This window comes from Macadamia integrifolia, chromosome 7, assembly GCF_013358625.1.
Source record: "Macadamia integrifolia cultivar HAES 741 chromosome 7, SCU_Mint_v3, whole genome shotgun sequence".
In the NCBI taxonomy this organism is placed as follows: Eukaryota; Viridiplantae; Streptophyta; class Magnoliopsida; order Proteales; family Proteaceae; genus Macadamia; species Macadamia integrifolia.
In genome coordinates this window covers 24,866,926-24,884,201 of record NC_056563.1, presented here as the reverse complement: position 1 = coordinate 24,884,201, position 17,276 = coordinate 24,866,926, and the positions used below count along the sequence as shown (strand labels likewise).

Here is a 17,276-nt window from a genome sequence, read left to right as displayed (position 1 = left end):
TGAAATAAGAAGAAAATAGAAAAAAATATGTATATTTGACCATTAGAAGAGAAGAGAAGAGAAGAAAAGTTTTTATATATATTTTTAATTTTTTTGTATTTTTGGTAAGATTATTATTAGGGTAATTTACAACGCCACCCCCTAGAGAATGTCAATATTATAGGAACACCCCCTCTCTTTCACCAAATTAGACTTAAACCCCCTGCCGTCAGGTGCTGTTAAATGAAGAATTGAAATGACTGTCGTACCCTTTTAACTAAAACAACTTCATCGTCTTCAGATCCGGGAAAGGTCTTCCTTCTTTATAGTCCAGAGAAAAGATCTAAAACTCCTCTGCAAGCGAAGCTTTCTTTTAGTTCCGAAGCCATCATTTCTTATCTTCTAATCATTAATCTATTCACTTTTTTGTTTTTTTACTATCAAGAAGTTCCGTGTTTCTTCTCCTAACCTGTAAATGGCGGAAAGTTGGGACCAAGAACAAGCTTCGAGGTCACCAAATAATGGAGAGAAAACTTTTCACAAATCTAAATCGATAATGTAGTCTATACAGATGCGTCTTAACTTAGATCAGTCCAACGAAGAAATAGAATTCGTTATTCATTCATTGTGATTTAAGCATCCATTCGTGGAAAATGGAATCGAAAAATTCAATGGAGTAGGTTTTATTGTTGGTTTGGTTGGATTTTCCTGGAAAGATCTGAGCTGTTTCTTTTTGGTTTTTGTTTCTGTAGACTTTGAAGATTTTTTTGTTTTGAGATTTCGGTTTCTTTCGTTGACCTTGATCTCTTAGAACTGTTTTAAAAGGAATTGAGAGTTTTGAGTTCGGAAATTTATCGTGAATTGATTTGTTGGAATCAATTTATCTGAATATCTGTTTTTTTTTATTATTGTTGATATGCGATGGTAATGGAAATGTTCACTGAAACTAGAATTCTAGGGATGGTGACATGAGGAAGTAATGGATGAACTTCCGCATCATCGATTGCACGATCAGCAAGGAACTACTGAGAATACATTGACTCTAGTTGGTTCGGCTGCATCTGAGAATGTTATTGTGGTAAGATCTGAAGAGTTTGCAAGTGTCAGTGCAGAAGAAGGAGCTTCAAAAGCTGAGATCAATGAATTGGATACAATTAAGGTATCTGCGGAAGAAGGGAAAGTCAGTGTTCCAAAACCAGAGGAACATACTTCCGTCGACCATCGCTATTACTCCGAGGAGAAGAATTTTGGATAGTGTTGAAGGTTAAGATAGGTTGGGGATGGAGAGTTATTAGATGAATATTTTAGGTACTTCATATTTAATAATAAGGGCATTTTGGTATTTAAAAAAATATATAATAGTTGACATCAGCATATAAGGTATATTCCGTAACAGTGACTGACGGCAAGGGGTCTGAGTCTAATTTGGTGAAAGAGAGGGGGTGTTCCTATAATACTGGCATTCTCCAGGGGGTGGCACTGTAAATTACCCTTATTATTATTAATTTTTTTTACACCAAAAGAAAATTTCATCATTTTCAAGATGAATTTTGAAATTCTAAAAATAGCTCTCTCTTGGTTGAGGACTTGCCCAAGTACAAAAAGAATTTCTTAAACATTTTTGTACTTTTTTTTTTTTTTCTTCTCTTGGCCACCAAACACAACATAAGGGTGTTAACCAGTTGGGTGTAGTTGGGTCTGGCGGGTCTCTTGGCTTACATTGTGAATTATCTATTTAAAGATTAGTCGGGCTAGGTTAGGTTCAATTGAGTTCTAGGCTTTAATTGAACACTAATCGGGCTTTAGTTAGTCCTTAAAAGGACTAATGCACCATTAAGCCTTAAATAGGCTTTAATTGTCTTAAATTTTAGTAAATTTAATATATTTATTAAATCATAAATATCTTTATAAAAGACTTAATACTTAATTACATTCAATAATTAATAAACCCAAGAGCCATTTAAAGTGTTGGGGATCAAAACTAGAGAGATGGACTAGAGGACCCCTATCATTAATTTGCAAAATAATCCAAACTTAAAAAGGCCGATCAAAACACTAGGTACAGAGCACTAAATATCAATATACACCTTATTCTGGAAGAATAAAAAAAATAATCATATAAACGGTCGGGCTTGTAAATGTGTTGAGCCGGTTGGGCACCAATCAAGATTAAAAAAATGTGTTGAGCTTGAGCCTGACATATTTATTAATCCAACTAGTCTAAGTCTGGAGAGCGTGGTCAGACACCCATCAGGCTTACACCGTGGGCTGTGAACTTTATATTTATAAACACGTTGGATTTGAACCCAACACATTGATTAATCGGACTGGTCCAAATCAAGACAAAAACGTATTGAGCTTAATCGGGCCTAAAATTGACACTGTAGGTAGGTATGTTATATGTAGGAATTTGGATCTCTCCATTGCGTTTAACATCCAACCCCACCTTACACCATCATCCATGGACATGGTATATAGGTCAAAATGGAAAAGGAAATACATGTTCACGATAATCATCGATCTTAATGTGAATTAGTTTTACCACCAAAAAGAAAAAATCTAATGTGATCAACTTGAAGAAGAGAAAATATAATTATGTATATAATATTATTTGAGTTATGATGTGTAGTAGTAATGCCATGGACAATATCCTATTTACATAAACACAGAAGAAGCGATTAATGCAGTCATGGGAGGCATGAAGCAGGAAGGAAGAAGAGAGAGAGAGAGAGAGAGAGAGAGAGAGAAACTGTTTTTGGGTGGCCATGCCTATTGCCTTTTCGAAACTACTACTACAAAGCGATTAGGGCGGTCAAGAGTGTACATATACACATAGAGGATCTCATTGTTGATTGCACCTGGGATTAATAACCACAACTCCATTAGTTCATCCATGAAGATAATGGCAGGGGGAGATATGCAGGATCCGTTGCTGGAGAATTATGAGGAAGTGGATATAGAGGAGATAAAGAGTTGCAGTCAATTCTTGAAGGAGTCGTTGAAGGAGAACAAGAAGCTCTGGTCTCTAGCTGCTCCTGCCATCTTCACTACCATCGCTCAGTATTCCCTCGGAGCTGCCACCCAGGTCTTCGCCGGACATCTCACCACCCTCGAGCTTGATGCCGTCTCCACCGAGAATATGGTCATCGCCGGCCTTGCCTTCGGCGTCATGGTATACATGCATGCACTCTATTAGTTTCTCTAGCTATGCCATCATCATAACCGCCCTGCCCCCCCCCCCACTCTCTCTCTCGATTAAAAAAAAAAAATGCTTCCTTGCATATGGTGAATGAAAGTGGTCAAACCTTTGACTCAGTCCACAATTCGGTATCGCTCGTAGGGTAGTATCCAACACCTGTCCATTTTGCTTCCAAATAAACTCTTCTTCGTTTTTATAATGACACAAAGTGAGGTAAATGTTGAATGCTTACATGTACGACAAGGTAATCGTATGTGCAACAAATCCGAACTCATGGATTATATTTACTTCTTAGGTTATTCTAGAGTACGAAAGAACCCCACTTTAGAATAGTCTTAAGACTTTGGATGACTTCATGCATATATGAGTTAGGTCTTTGGGCCACCTATTAACATAAGCTTTTGAGTTAGAAACTTCCAACACTAGTCTTATTATTTTCCCATCTGATCAATTTGTTAATAGTCATCACCGTTTGTGTCATAGTAATACAAATTAATGGAGTGGTTTCATTATATATATTTCTATCTCAAATTTTGCAGTGGGGAATGGGAAGTGCACTTGAAACACTATGCGGGCAAGCATACGGAGCAAAACAGATACACATGTTGGGAATGTACATGCAACGTTCATGGGTCATCCTCAACTTGATGTCTTTCGTACTGTTACCCATCTACTTCTTTGCTACCCCGATCTTAAGATTTTTCGGTCAGGATGAAGACATTGCGGGGCTTGCTGGAACGTTCTCGCTCTACATGATCCCTCAATTGTTTGCGTACGCAATCAACTTCCCAATGCAGAAGTTCTTGCAGGCACAAAGCAAGGTCATGGCCATGGCATGGGTGTCTGGCCTTGCACTGCTCTTCCATATCTTCTTGTGTTGGCTATTAATTGTGCAATTTCAACTTGGGTTGGTGGGTGCAGCAATTGCACTCAATCTGTCTTGGTGGATAGTAGACTTGGGCCAATTTGTTTACATTGTCATGGGCTATTGCCCCGGTGCTTGGACCGGGTTCAGTTGGGCAGCCTTCCGTGACTTGGGTGCCTTCGGCCGTCTGTCTATCGCTTCTGCTATTATGTTGTGGTAAGAGGCTAACATCTAATTTGGTGGGGGGTGAATCGCCATGACTTATTGGGTGACTCACTGAGTCAACTCACTTTGGCGATTTTCCATGGTTTACATACAATTAATTCCTTTCATCTCTGATCAAACAGCCTTGAATTCTGGTATTACATGCTGCTTGTGGTGTTAGCGGGCAACTTGAAGGATGCTCAGATTGCAGTGGCTTCCATTTCCATCTGGTACAGTTGTTGAAATGTTTTGCTTACTCTTTTTTATCTTTGTTATTTGTGATGGCCACCTTAATTATTAGATTTCATGACATTGTGCTCATGCAGTACCAATCTCAATGGATGGGTGCTCATGATCTTCCTAGGTTTCAATGCAGCAATCAGGTAATCAACAAAATTTAATTTGCCCTTATTTCCACAAAAAAGGAGAAATATTATCAAGGGAGGCTTATAATTTCTTTATTGTTACAGTGTGAGGATCTCAAATGAACTTGGAGCAGGAAGGCCAAGGGCGGCGAAATTCTCGATAATTGTAGTGGTTCTAACTTCAGCATTGATAGGTGTAATGTTCCTTGCCAGCATCTTGTATCTGAGGAATGTATATGCTCTTCCTTTCACAAATAGTCCTGAGGTTGCCAAAGCTGTGTCTCACCTTGCTGTCATCTTCGCCTTCACATTGTTGCTCAACAGCGTTCAACCTGTTCTAACAGGTCTGTAAGCTAGGGAAAGTAACAAAAATATGTGATACTATCGTGATTTGATCAATGATTTCTGAAATTTTTTGGAATGTCATGGTTGCAGGAGTGGCTGTAGGAGCAGGATGGCAGTGGTTGATAGCTTATGTAAACATTGGATGTTACTATGCTGTGGGTCTTCCTCTTGGGTTCTTGCTTGGTGCTCAATTGGACTTGGGAGTTGAGGTAACATTCATCAAGAGTCATAGCATTTCCATCATTTTTGTAATTTAGAATTATTGTCAGCAGTAGATGGGGTTAGCTATCTATTCAATTCTGTGAGGATGCTGATATGCTCCAAGTGGTAGGTTCATTTCTTTTTGTCCATAGTTAATAGCTAGACCACATGGTTTGGGTTGCCCCATCATCTTTGTTGAAGGTCCTAATAGTGTGAATGGATCATCTTTTAAATGGCAGGGAATATGGGCTGGGATGATCACTGGTGTTGGCTTGCAAACTGTGATCCTAACAGGCATCACTTTTGGAACAAACTGGAGTAAAGAGGTCTCTCTTTCTCTCTCTCCCACTTTCTTTCTTTTGGGTTTTGGATTATGGGTTTAGGGTTTTGGTTTAATGTCTATCTGCCCATTTGTTACAGGCTGAGGCTGCAGGATCTAGGATAAAGGAATGGGGTGGATCAGTAGAACACCCAGTTGAAACTATTAAGGTTTGTAATCAAATTCATCCTTAACTAACTTGTTTAATTTCACTTATGATAACAAACTTCCCCCTTCATGCACCTAATTAAGCTGCTTTTCTACTTCTTGTGGCAGGATTTCAAGTCACACAATAAGGGAACACTTTTGGTGTAATCAGTTATTTTGATGCTTCTTCCATTGTTTGTAATTTGTGGAAGATTTGAGGATCATATGGTAGATTAAATTACCGCATCCAGATGCTTTACCTACAACTGATGCTCAGTAGTTCATCACTAGGTTTTCTGGCATTCTGAGATTGCTGTGGTCTTCTTCGTTACACAAATTTGAGTGACTCCTTGATTGAAGATAATGATCTAGGATCTCATTGTAATATTATATATGCTTTTTCTACTAAGATCTATACTGTCAGAATTATGATGACAAAAAAAGGTTCGTCTGAATGTAATATAGTATAATTTATAAGGGAATCCTTTATATGTCCGTGTTTCATAATAGAATCTTATTTTTGAGCTTAAGGGTAGATGTGTCATTTGGATTTTACCAATTGATTGCCCAAATTAATGGGCAAGAAAACGCTCTCCACACATGCCTAGGCACATCTGGTCGTGAAAATACCAAGTGTATAAGGTTAGTTGGATTTTTTTCACGCATAGATCCATCCAAGTAGGCTTTCTTTTCAAGGGAAAAAGAATGTTACCTCTTAATGAACCATAAGCCTACACATATTGCCAAGTGGGTTGTTTCATACCCTCATAGTATTTTTAATGAGTCTCTATATCCGGAGAATCTATTAAGCTTGCCTTCGTGTGAATAGAATTTTATTCGAAAAAAAAGAAAAAAAATACTAGGCTATGATAAAACCCCAAATTATAGGAAGTCTTTTTTTGTCTGAAAGTACGGTTTACACCAACACTCACCTCTATCTGTCTTTTTTTTTTTCCAAACCAAGGGTATCTGAGTTGAAATCAATAGTAAAAATGATCCCAAATTTTAAAACCTTGTTTGGGACTTTTTTTTTTTCTTTTTGGGTGAGTACTAAGTAGGGAGGGAAATAGGGGAAATAGGTAACAATCAGGAGATTTGAACTTCAGCCTCCTGGTGAGCATGGATTTTTTGATGGATGTTTGAGACTATCGTTGAATCGCAAAAGTGAAAAAGACTTATACGGAAACTCTTCCCCCTCAACGTAGTGCCCCACTGATTCTTATGATGCAAATCAAAGGGAAGTTTCAATTTGAAAACGAACCGCCTTAATATCCTCTTTAATCAAACTGGGACCCACTGATTAACTTCTGTAATTACAGTTCAGTTTTTTCTTGACCAATCACCGCATAGTTTAGGCAATTGAAAATAGAAAGACAAGTGAAACAAGATTTTGCAAAGAAAAAATGGCTCCACGATAGAAACAAGTGAAAGATGATAAAGAAAAACAAGACAGGTTATCCTATATCCAATGTCACAAAGGTGACGTTAGTGATGAGGATGTTTATTTATTTATTTTTTTTAAATTCAGGTACTGTTTGAGGGCTGTGTAATCAATCAATGCCAATATTGATCCGGTTCAGCCTGAATCGAATTATTTTGGATAGATTTACTCGTGTTTTTAAAATAAAAATCAATTTATTAATTACATTTTTATTTTTGAGTCATACCATATATTGGGATTAGATTGATCAAAATAAAAAAATTAATCAAAATAGATATCAATTCAATATGACTGATATTAATCAATTCGAACCGAGTTTTAGAACCATGATGTGTAATCATAAAACAAAAGCCACATATACATGAAAAAGGAAAATCAATTGTTTGACACAGTCAATTTAAAAAAATATAACTGGTGAAAAAGAGGGATTTCAGTGGGGTGGGCAAGGGAGGGTTAGAGTTTATTTATTGAGGGAATCAGAAACAATTTTTTATTTTTTTTTGAGTTAAAATAAAAAGTAAAATTCAAAGTAGGGGAGTTATAGTAAATATAGACTAAATATAGGAGAACGATAGTAAGTAAAAAAAAAAAAAAAGAAGAAAACAACAACAACAACAACAATTGCTATCACTCCCTTACACTTAACCTAAAATTTACTATAATTCTTCTACCAACTTCAATCCTCCCTTTCTCACTTGATGTTTTAACATGTCCAAGTTACTCCACTTTTTCACCCTGATACTCCATTTTTAACACATTGACACTCGTTTATTACTCACACACACACACACACTCTCTCTCTCTCTCTTAATTAATTGGTTGATTTTGATCCCCAGTGACCAATCAAGATTCCGGCTGATCTAATTCAACTATCAAATTTTATTTTATTTTTACTAACAATGGGTATCTAAGCCTTCAGCTTCCTGTAGGCCTATACTAAGCCCACAAAATTCATTAATAATCATTTATATAAATAATTTTTTTAGACAAATACAGTAATGGGGATTTACTTGCAAAAATCATTAATCTTCTGATAGAATAAACATTTTTTTTTGGGGGGGCGTTAAATTCTTATAGGTTACATCTTAATAGAAATTGAATTCTGATAGTATACATCTTAATGGAAAAATCATAACATTACAGTGACATCCACCATCATCATCTTCATCTGAGGAGTCACTCCAATTTCTGTTACACCACAGCAATCTCAAAATGCTACAAAACCGAGCCCTGAATTGACCATCAGTAGTGCTGTAGGTAGAGCATCTGGATGCAGTAATTTAAGCTACCTTCTGATCCTCAAAATCTGATTACACCAAAACTGTTCCATCATTGGATGACTTGAAATCCTGCCACAAGAAGCAGAACCAGGTTAGGTTCATGAAATGGGAAATTTATCATCATAAATGAAATAAGCTGTGTAAGGATGAATTTGATTACAACCTTAATACTTTCAATTGGGTGTTCTACTGGTATACTTTCAATTGAGTGTTCTATTGATCCACCCCATTCCTTTATCCTAGATTCTGCAGCCTCAGCCTGTAACAAATGGGCAGATAGATATTAAACCCAAAACACACAAACACACACACACACACACACACACACACACAGACAGAGAGAGAGAGAGAGAGAGAGACCTCTTTACTCCAGTTTGTTCCAAAAGTGATGCCTGTTAGGATCACAGTTTGCAAGCCAACACCAGTGATCATTCCAGCCCATATTCCCTGTTATTTAAAAGATGATCCATTCACACTGTTAGGACCTTCAACAAAGATCTCTGATGGGGGAAGCCAACCCATGTAGTCATAGCCAATAACTAGGGGCAACAGCAAATTAACTCAATTGGCTAATGATTCTTGATGAGTTTTACCTCTACTCCCAAGTCCAATTGAGCACCAAGAAAGAACCCTAGAGGAAGACCCACAACATAGTAACATCCAATGTTTACATAAGCTATCAACCACTGCCATCCTGCTCCTACAGCCACACCTGCAACCAGACACATTCCAAAAATTTATAAAAATCTTTGATATCAAATCAGAATAGTAACAAATTTCTTTCTATGCTTAGCTTACAGACCTGTTAGAACAGGTTGAACACTGTTGAGCAGTAATGTGAAGGCGAAGATGACGGCTAGATGAGACACAGCTTCCGCAACTTCGGGACTATTTGTGAAGGGAAGAGCATACACATTCCTCAGAAACAAGATAGTGGTGAGGAACACTACACCTATCAATGCTGACGTTAGAACCACCACAATTATTGAGAATTTCGCGGCCCTTGGCCTTCTTGCTCCAAGTTCATTTGAGATCCTCACACTGTAACAAACAAAAAAAAAATTATAAGAACAAGCTTGAGAGCCTCCATTGATACTTCTTATCTGGGGCAAGGGAAAATTTTGTTACCTGATTGCTGCATTGAAACCTAGGAAGATCATGAGCTCCCATCCATTGAGATTGGTACTGCAGCCATGGTTAAGTGAACAGAGAACAATGTTATGAAAGATAATTAAGGTGGCCAAACACAATTGATACACATAATAGTAAGCAAAGGATTTCAACAACTGTACCAGATGGAAATGGCAGCCACTGCAATCTGTGCATCCTTCAAGTTGCCTGCTAACACCACCAGTAGCATGAAGTACCAGAATTCAAGGCTGTTTAATCAAAGAAGAAAATAATCAATGGTTTGTAGACCATGATGAAATTGGTATGTTGAAGTAGATATAAGGGGCTTCGCGAAGCTGAGTTGACTCATTGAGTCACTCACTGAGTTTTCACGAGTCACCCCGCCTAATTAGATGGTATTAGTTTCTTAAGTCTTACCACAACATAATGGCAGAAGCAATTGAAAGACGAGCGAAGGCGGCCAAGTCACGGAAGGCTCCCCAATTGAACCCGGTCCAAGCTCCGGGGCAATAGCCCATGACAATGTAAACAAATTGGCCCAAGTCTACTATCCACCAAGACAAATCGAGGGCAATTGCTGCACCTACCAACCCAAGCTGCAATTGTACAATTAAGAGCCAACTAAGGAAGATATGGAAGATCAGTGCAAGGCCAGACACCCATGCCATGGCCATGACCTTGCTTTGTGCCTGCAAGAACTTCTGCATGGGGAAGTTGATTGCGTATGCGAACAATTGAGGGATCATGTAGAGTGCGAATCTTCCGGCGAGACGTGCGATCTCTTCATCTTGACCGAAGAATCTCAAAATTGGAGTGGCGAAGATGTAGATGGGCAACAGGGCGAAAGCCATCAAGGTGAGGATGACCCATGAACGTTGCATGTATATACCCAACATGTGTACCTGTTTTGCTCCGTATGCTTGCCCGCATAGTGTTTCAAGTGCACTTCCCATTCCCAACTGCAAAATTTTAGGTGATGACCATTAACAAATTGTGACAAAAGAGAATCAAAAGCTTATACTATTAGGTTGAGATGTTTAATTATGTATACATGAAGCTACCCAAAATCAAGCCAACACAACCCATGAACGATGGTCAGATTGTGAGCTGGTCCAAGATCCAAAAGGGAGAAGGCTGGGCAGGGTCAAGGGTTGAAAATCCATAATAAAAACCTCAATCATATAATAGAAATTATTAGGCAGCTAGTCTCGAACTCTCGAACCTCTAATCGATGGGGTGCCACCCCACATGGGGAGGGCCGAAGAAATGGAATCTCCATTCATTTGACCACCTCTGGCCCTGTGTCTGATGGGATAGAGATTTCATTTGATTGGCCGTCGTCAAGTGATGTGGCCACCATGACAGGAAAACTTTCTCAATTATCTTTTTAAAGAAAAAAAAACAGAAACTCTTGACACCTTTAGGCTTTAGGCAAATTACAGATAATAACTCGATTTGAAAATGAAGCGTCTGGCCTTACACCTAAACATGAGACACAAAAATAATTATCGCCTTTAGAAAAAGAGAAAAAAACTACCCTACCACTCATAGGAAATAAAAATTCTATCTTTATTGACGTTTTCTTTGACAATCGGCATTCCCATTGACAAACAAAATTGTGTACTTCTTATGGGTGATTCACCCGTAATTTTTTTATTTAATTTCTAGAAGAACTTGGGATCTTATCACCAAGAAAGTTAGCACGTCAGCTTATGATATTTTTATAATAATCAATTCACACTTAATAAGTGTTCCTCTACACATGTTAATAAGTGTTCCCTATCAAAGTGTACAAATCTTTTTCCTCCTCGATCTATCACATAAGAAATATCATTTAAAATTACTATCCAACTATTCTAACTATTTTTTTTTTCTTCTAGAATGAAATCACGTTCCCATTGCAGCCTCTACAAGAGTTGCAACCATCGGCAAGGGAAACTGCCTCTAGCCCTAAGGAAAGAAAAACCCGGGTTGTAGTCAAGTAGCTAAAATTGAGCAACCCCTGCTCACAGCCAACAAGATTAAATAATTTACTTCGATTGGGGTTCACAAATACCCTCAATAAGGAGGCATGGCGTGAGAAGAGCAAATAAGTCCTCATACAAGAACCATTCCTGTACAGGGCTCATCTGCACAAGTAAAATCTATCCAACAACCAACTCTCTGGAGAATAGCTCTAATAGGAGAACCTGAATCTGACATGGGTAGAGAGAGATTAGAGTATATACCATGATGCCAAAGGCGAGGCCGGCGATGACCATGTTCTCAGTGGAGACGGCATCGAGCTCGAGGGTGGTGAGTTGACCGGCGAAGACTTGGGTGGCGGCTCCGAGGGAGTACTGAGCAATGGTGGTGAAGATAGCAGGAACGGCGAGGTACCAGAGTTTCTTGTTCTCCTTCAACGACTCCTTCAAGAATTGACTGAAACTCCTTATCTCCTCTATATCCGCTTCTTCTTCTTCCTTATTATTATTCTGCACCAATAACGGAACCTGCAAATCTTCCACCGCCGCCGCCATATCTTCTCTTCCTCCTCTTCCTCTTACTTGGAACTATATTATGGATGAACTAATGAATGGAAATCACAATATATAGCTGTTGATCGATCTTAAAATTCTATCTACGGAACTTCCTAACGCAGACGATAAGAATTGTTGACCTAAGAAAACAAAAGATAGACGACCAGAATCCCGTGGGGCTTCGAATCCCAAAGGTTTCAGATTTCAGATTTCAGATTTCAGATTTCAATCAGCAATGTGATCCTCTATGATCTATATATACTAAAGGCTGCCCCCTGACCCCTCAGTAGTCAGTACTCATACGTCAACCCTTGGAAGATTTTCGGAAGGCAATAGGATGGCCACCCAAAAATTCTCTTAATCTCTCTCTCTCTCTCTCTCTTCCTTCCTTCCTGCTTCGTGCCTCCCATGAATGTTTTAATGGGTTATTTTATATTTATGTATAAAAAACAAACCAAATGGAATTGCCCTTGGTATTATTATTATACATCATTACTTAATAATATTATAAACATAATTATATTTTATTTTATTATTATTATTATGGTAAGATAACGCTACTTGCAGGCGCGGGTAGATACTGAAAGGTGCAATAACCAATGAAAAGATGCACACGAACATCTCCAACATGGTGCAACATAATCTTTTCATATGTGCAATCTAGACGTAAAGTCGTAAACACACACGGGCGGGTATTATCTCTTTCTTTCTAATTATTAAGGATAAAGTTTTCTGTGAGGGACCAACCCTAAGCCACAGAATAAGAAGTGCACAATGACTGTTGTACCCCTATCACAGATTACTCTTGGACAGAAAATTTAGTCTCTTAATTATAATAATAATAATAATAAATTTTTGTGTGAATTTAATTATAATAACCAGTAACCATACCTTATTATAGTCCTAATTAAGCTAGTTAACTATGTACCCACCCACCTACCCTTCAGTACCCCCGCGGACCATGCCAAGGATATGATGTCATAGCATCCTTATCATTACGTAATGAATGATTAAATAAAATAGACACGTGGCTAATTGAATTCCAATTCTACCCCACTGAGGCGGCCCCCAGACTGCTTCGTCCATTCAAATTAGTCAACTGTCTCACCTTGTCGGGGTAGCGGAAGAGAACCTTCTCTTTTGCTTTTAGCGTTCGAGTGTTGTGTACGCGTGTAACTTTATTTTTTTTTTAAAGAAAAGAGGTAATTGATTGGTTTTGTAATTAGAGAGGATTAGGATGGATACATTGAACACTAAACTTAGAAATTTCCTCTTGTTCAAAGCTTAATGGTGATTGATTAGGAGAGGTAAGGATGCATCATTAGTTTATATTTGAAAACACACATTTTGGATAAAAAAAAAAAAAATTACGCACAAGAAAGGAGAGGGGGATTGTCTTTCTTTCTAGATCAATTATTTATAAACGTTCTTTCTTGGGTTGCACTTATTAATAGAGAAATGCTAAATCCAATTAATAGAGGTAGTTTCCTTGGACCACGGTCAAGTGATTCTTTCTTTATCGAGGGATTCGGTGTGCATGAGTGATGAGAAATAATGGGGGTAATTTTCTGTTGGTGTATGATGTCTTGTATTCCGTCGCAGTTTAATCCAGGGAGTACTGGTGCAGCACCTAGACAGGTAGGACGGCAGTCCCGCTAGCCGGTTAGCGGGCCGTGGGGGTTGCAAGGGGGGCAAGAGGCCCCCCTGCATAGCAGGGGGTGTAGGGGGACGCAGCCCCCCGCTCGAATTTTTTATTTGAGGGCAATTTTATACTTTTCGGATTAAGGTTTTTTCGTTATATATTTGTAGCGAGGGTTTCTTTCTCTGCAATGCAAGTAATACTGAGAGGTGTGAGGACGAGCGCTGTAACCCTATTCTCCATTGATAGTGAAGCAGGATCTCATCTCACCGGGGACGTAGGCAATCTTGCCGAACCTCGAAAAATCTGTGTGCATTGTTTGATTTGTTTTTCCATTATCTTCTGCATCGTTTTAGGGTTGCATTTCTACATTTCCTTCATCCACCGTTAAGGGATTCTTATTTTATTGATGGATTCAATGTGTATGAGGTATTGGGGAATAGTGGGGTTAATTTTCTTCCCTCACGGTCAAGGAATTCCTCGTATACAAAAGGCTTCAATGTTATGGGATATTGGAGAATTGTGGGGTTAATTTCCTTCACCTACAGTCAAGGGATTCTTCTTTTACCAAGGGATTCAGCGTGCATCGAGTATTGGAGAATAGTGGGGCTACTTTTCTTCACCCATGATCTAGGGATCCAGTATGCATGGGGTATTGGGGAATAGTGGGACTAATTTTCTTCCCCCAAGGTCAAGGGATTCTTCCTTCACTGAAAGATTGAGTGTGCATGTGATATTGGGGAATAACGGGACTAATTTGGTTCTTCCTTTATTTAGGGATTCATTGTGCATGGGTTATTAGGGAATAGTGAGGGCTTTGTAAGGCACGAGATCTGAAGACATTGAACACGAGAAATAATTAATAAATAAAATTATCTTTCCTAACTGGTGATTGGTTTGTAAGGCACATATTTTACTGATCTCACATATTTTTCTAATCATCAATATGAGATTAGCATTTTCCTTCAAGTTATCATGAAGGATCTAATTAATAGGATGTTAATTGGTCAACTTGGTCTAGTTTCCATTGGGTTGAATCGATTTTAATGTGAGAATAGATGAATCCAAAAACCAAACCAATAAAAAAAATATGTTTGATTTCAATTTCTTTTATTGATTAGTTATTGTTCATTTGGATTCAGTTTATTATGCATATATACATAATTATATGAAAACATGTTTTTATGATTTTGGGTTGGTCGTACATATCGGTTTAAACTTGGTTTTAATATGGTTTAGTGCGGCTCAATTTTTTGCCCATTTCACAATACTCCAATACAAAATCAATCCACTAAGCTTTGGTTCGGTACAATTCAATTCAGGCTAGTTTAAGTTTGGTCAGTCTAGTTTCAGCGAACCCCAAGGGTAGCAGAGCAGAGTTGACAAAGGACATTCACTCAGGAAGCATGTGGTTCTGAGTTCGACTCCTTTTCATTCACATGGGGGTGTTTAGTGCTCTTAATTCATTGCTTTCGGTGAAAGTTGAATGGTTCTCATTCAACCTTGATATGACACGGTCTATGTAGTTGTAGGGTCAGTATAGGTCATGTTCTACACAAAAGGCTTGGATACCTATTTATAAAAAATTAAAAAAAAAATCTAATTTCATTTCTTAAGATTTGAATAAAATATAATAATTTAGTGGAATTAGATACATGTTGCAGACCCATTTGATTGGGATAAAGTTAATTGATGTTGAATTTCATGTGCTTCAGGTGCCCATATTTTCATGCCTTCTTCATGATGTTTGTGTTTGGCTTAACATGCCGCCTTCTCAGACTTACATATCATACAAAGTTATAATAATCTGTAGGGCAGGGGATCAACATGCTGTCTATATCAAATGGAATCTCTCATGCTAAATCGGAGCATGAGAGAAGACATCACACGATTCCTATATCCCACACGTCAAGGAGATAAAGTATGAAAAGGTGCATGATACCAACAATGTGGTCATCATTTTCCCAATTATTAATGAGGAGATATAGGTACCAACAATGTGATCGTCATTTTCCTAGTTCTTAATGAATCTAGTTCTATTAATATCTTTTATGATGATTGTATAAAATAAGAATTGAGAAAAGTTTTTAATAATGAAAAAAAAGGTACTCAAATTTGTTGTGCGTGTTGTGAACTTTATCCACATTTTTCTTTTTCGAGAGGGTTCTCTGAGCAAGAGGTATAAAAACTCACTAATAAGGTGCGACAAAACGGTATCAAACATTAGAGGATAATGAAGTCATTTCACGTGAAGATAAGAGAGAAAGACACAGAGGTGCTAGTGTATCCTGCATTGACAATTCAAATAATCTTTTTCCTTTTTATACATATTTGATATTTACAAATAGAGAAAAAGAAGCCTAAAAGACAACATTGCCTCCTCTATACTTAGGCGCAGTGGTGGATGAGTTGATTGTCCCACCCTTTACGAAAGGTAGAAATCTCATCCATGTTGATATTTCTACTAGTGCTCCATTAGTCCTTACACTGGTGTAAAGGCCACACTGCCTTTTAGGGAATCCTCACCCTTAGAAATGTTTTGTACCGATTCACTAGTTAACTTGACCTAATCTCATATCTGCTTGAATCGGCTGGCCATTGAGTTAGTCAATTTTCCTAGTTTTAAAGCATTGGAATGAACAAACCAAGCCATACCCAATACCTCACAATAGAGCATCATAGTTTTAAGAACGGCATCCACTGTGACCAATTGCAATCAATTCCTACCGTGGATCAAAACTAGCATTGATCGATTCGATTTTTTATTCTATTTTCCGAAACCTTACATCATAGTGCTTTCTTTTCCAATTGTTCAATTGCTAGTTCAAGTTCGAGTTGGGCACATTAAAAATCATTTACTGCATAATAGTGAGGATCCAGATGGCTGGTAGCCCCTTGGGGTGTGCACAGGTGCTCCTTGCCGTTGGATCTTCATTGCACTAGATGCAATGGAATAGAGGATCCAAAGTCATGGGCCACTTCATGATGTGATTCCCCGATTCGTCCTATTTCACTGCACTGAAGGTTTGGCCTGTGCAGATTTCACTGCTCTGAAAGTTTGGCTCGTGCAATCTATATATATATATATATATATTTTTTTTTTTTCTAACATTCTCTCTCCTCCATCATCTCCTTGTTAGATGAATTTTCCTTTCCTCTGACTGGTGCATTTCAACATTTTGGAGTTTGAAAAATCAATATGTTGTTGGTGTATATTAACATCTTATATGCCACACTAATAGCTGCACTGAAATGAAATACATTATGATTTATGTATAGAGTTTGCACACGATCAAGCTAGAGAAAAAATATTAGTGAAGAAAGAATCAGAAAATGTAAGACTACGTGCCCTACCGGCAGCATGCAAGTCATTTCTCCTTTGCTTTAGTTGCATTTCATGCCTCATCTGTTCCCTCTTAGAGTCCAGATCCTAATCCTTCGCGACGTATTTTTTCGTTTATACAGCATTGACTTTTATACCTTAAATTACCATATCCCTGAGTGATATCTACTATTTTATGCTTAACTTAGTTTTTGAAAATTACTATTTGCCTTCTGGAACCATAAACCTTTCATTTTATTTTGAATTTTTTTTAGTCCGGAACACCTACCTAAATATGAAGGCTTCACGTATCAAAAAAA

General features: G+C 37.9%; 2 protein-coding genes across 2 annotated transcripts; one reads left to right on the top strand and one right to left on the bottom strand.

Annotated features, from left to right (window-relative positions):
- Nucleotides 1-2,938: 2,938 nt before the first annotated feature.
- Nucleotides 2,939-5,792, top strand: LOC122084841 (protein DETOXIFICATION 33-like). The gene is made up of 9 exons (XM_042653266.1): nt 2,939-3,151; nt 3,718-4,259; nt 4,391-4,477; nt 4,574-4,630; nt 4,718-4,956; nt 5,048-5,166; nt 5,398-5,484; nt 5,579-5,647; nt 5,754-5,792. Exons 1-9 carry the CDS (start codon nt 3,119-3,121, stop codon nt 5,790-5,792), a joined length of 1,272 nt encoding a protein of 423 aa, XP_042509200.1. The 5' UTR covers nt 2,939-3,118.
- A 2,282-nt stretch (nt 5,793-8,074) lies between these two features.
- LOC122085243 (protein DETOXIFICATION 33-like) lies at nt 8,075-12,012 on the bottom strand. The gene is made up of 9 exons (XM_042653730.1): nt 11,705-12,012; nt 9,894-10,435; nt 9,638-9,724; nt 9,474-9,530; nt 9,148-9,386; nt 8,939-9,057; nt 8,706-8,792; nt 8,509-8,604; nt 8,075-8,414 (listed from the first exon to the last, which is right to left on the bottom strand). The coding sequence occupies exons 1-9, from the start codon at nt 11,993-11,995 to the stop codon at nt 8,376-8,378; spliced, it is 1,557 nt and encodes a 518-aa protein (XP_042509664.1). The 5' UTR covers nt 11,996-12,012; the 3' UTR covers nt 8,075-8,375.
- Nucleotides 12,013-17,276: the final 5,264 nt, after the last annotated feature.

Bases quoted from the DNA above. Each gene is read 5' to 3' on its own strand.
- LOC122084841 (XM_042653266.1), top strand. From the start codon at position 3,119: ATGGTCATCGCCGGCCTTGCCTTCGGCGTCATG. The intron at 5,485-5,578 runs GTCTCTCTTTCT...CATTTGTTACAG, and splicing joins GAACAAACTGGAGTAAAGAG to GCTGAGGCTGCAGGATCTAG. The intron at 5,648-5,753 runs GTTTGTAATCAA...TTCTTGTGGCAG, and splicing joins ACCCAGTTGAAACTATTAAG to GATTTCAAGTCACACAATAA.
- LOC122085243 (XM_042653730.1), bottom strand. From the start codon at position 11,995: ATGGCGGCGGCGGTGGAAGATTTGCAGGTTCCGTTATTGGTGCAGAAT. The intron at 9,058-9,147 runs GTCTGTAAGCTA...GTCTGGTTGCAG, and splicing joins TGTTCAACCTGTTCTAACAG to GTGTGGCTGTAGGAGCAGGA. The intron at 8,605-8,705 runs GTCTCTCTCTCT...CATTTGTTACAG, and splicing joins GAACAAACTGGAGTAAAGAG to GCTGAGGCTGCAGAATCTAG.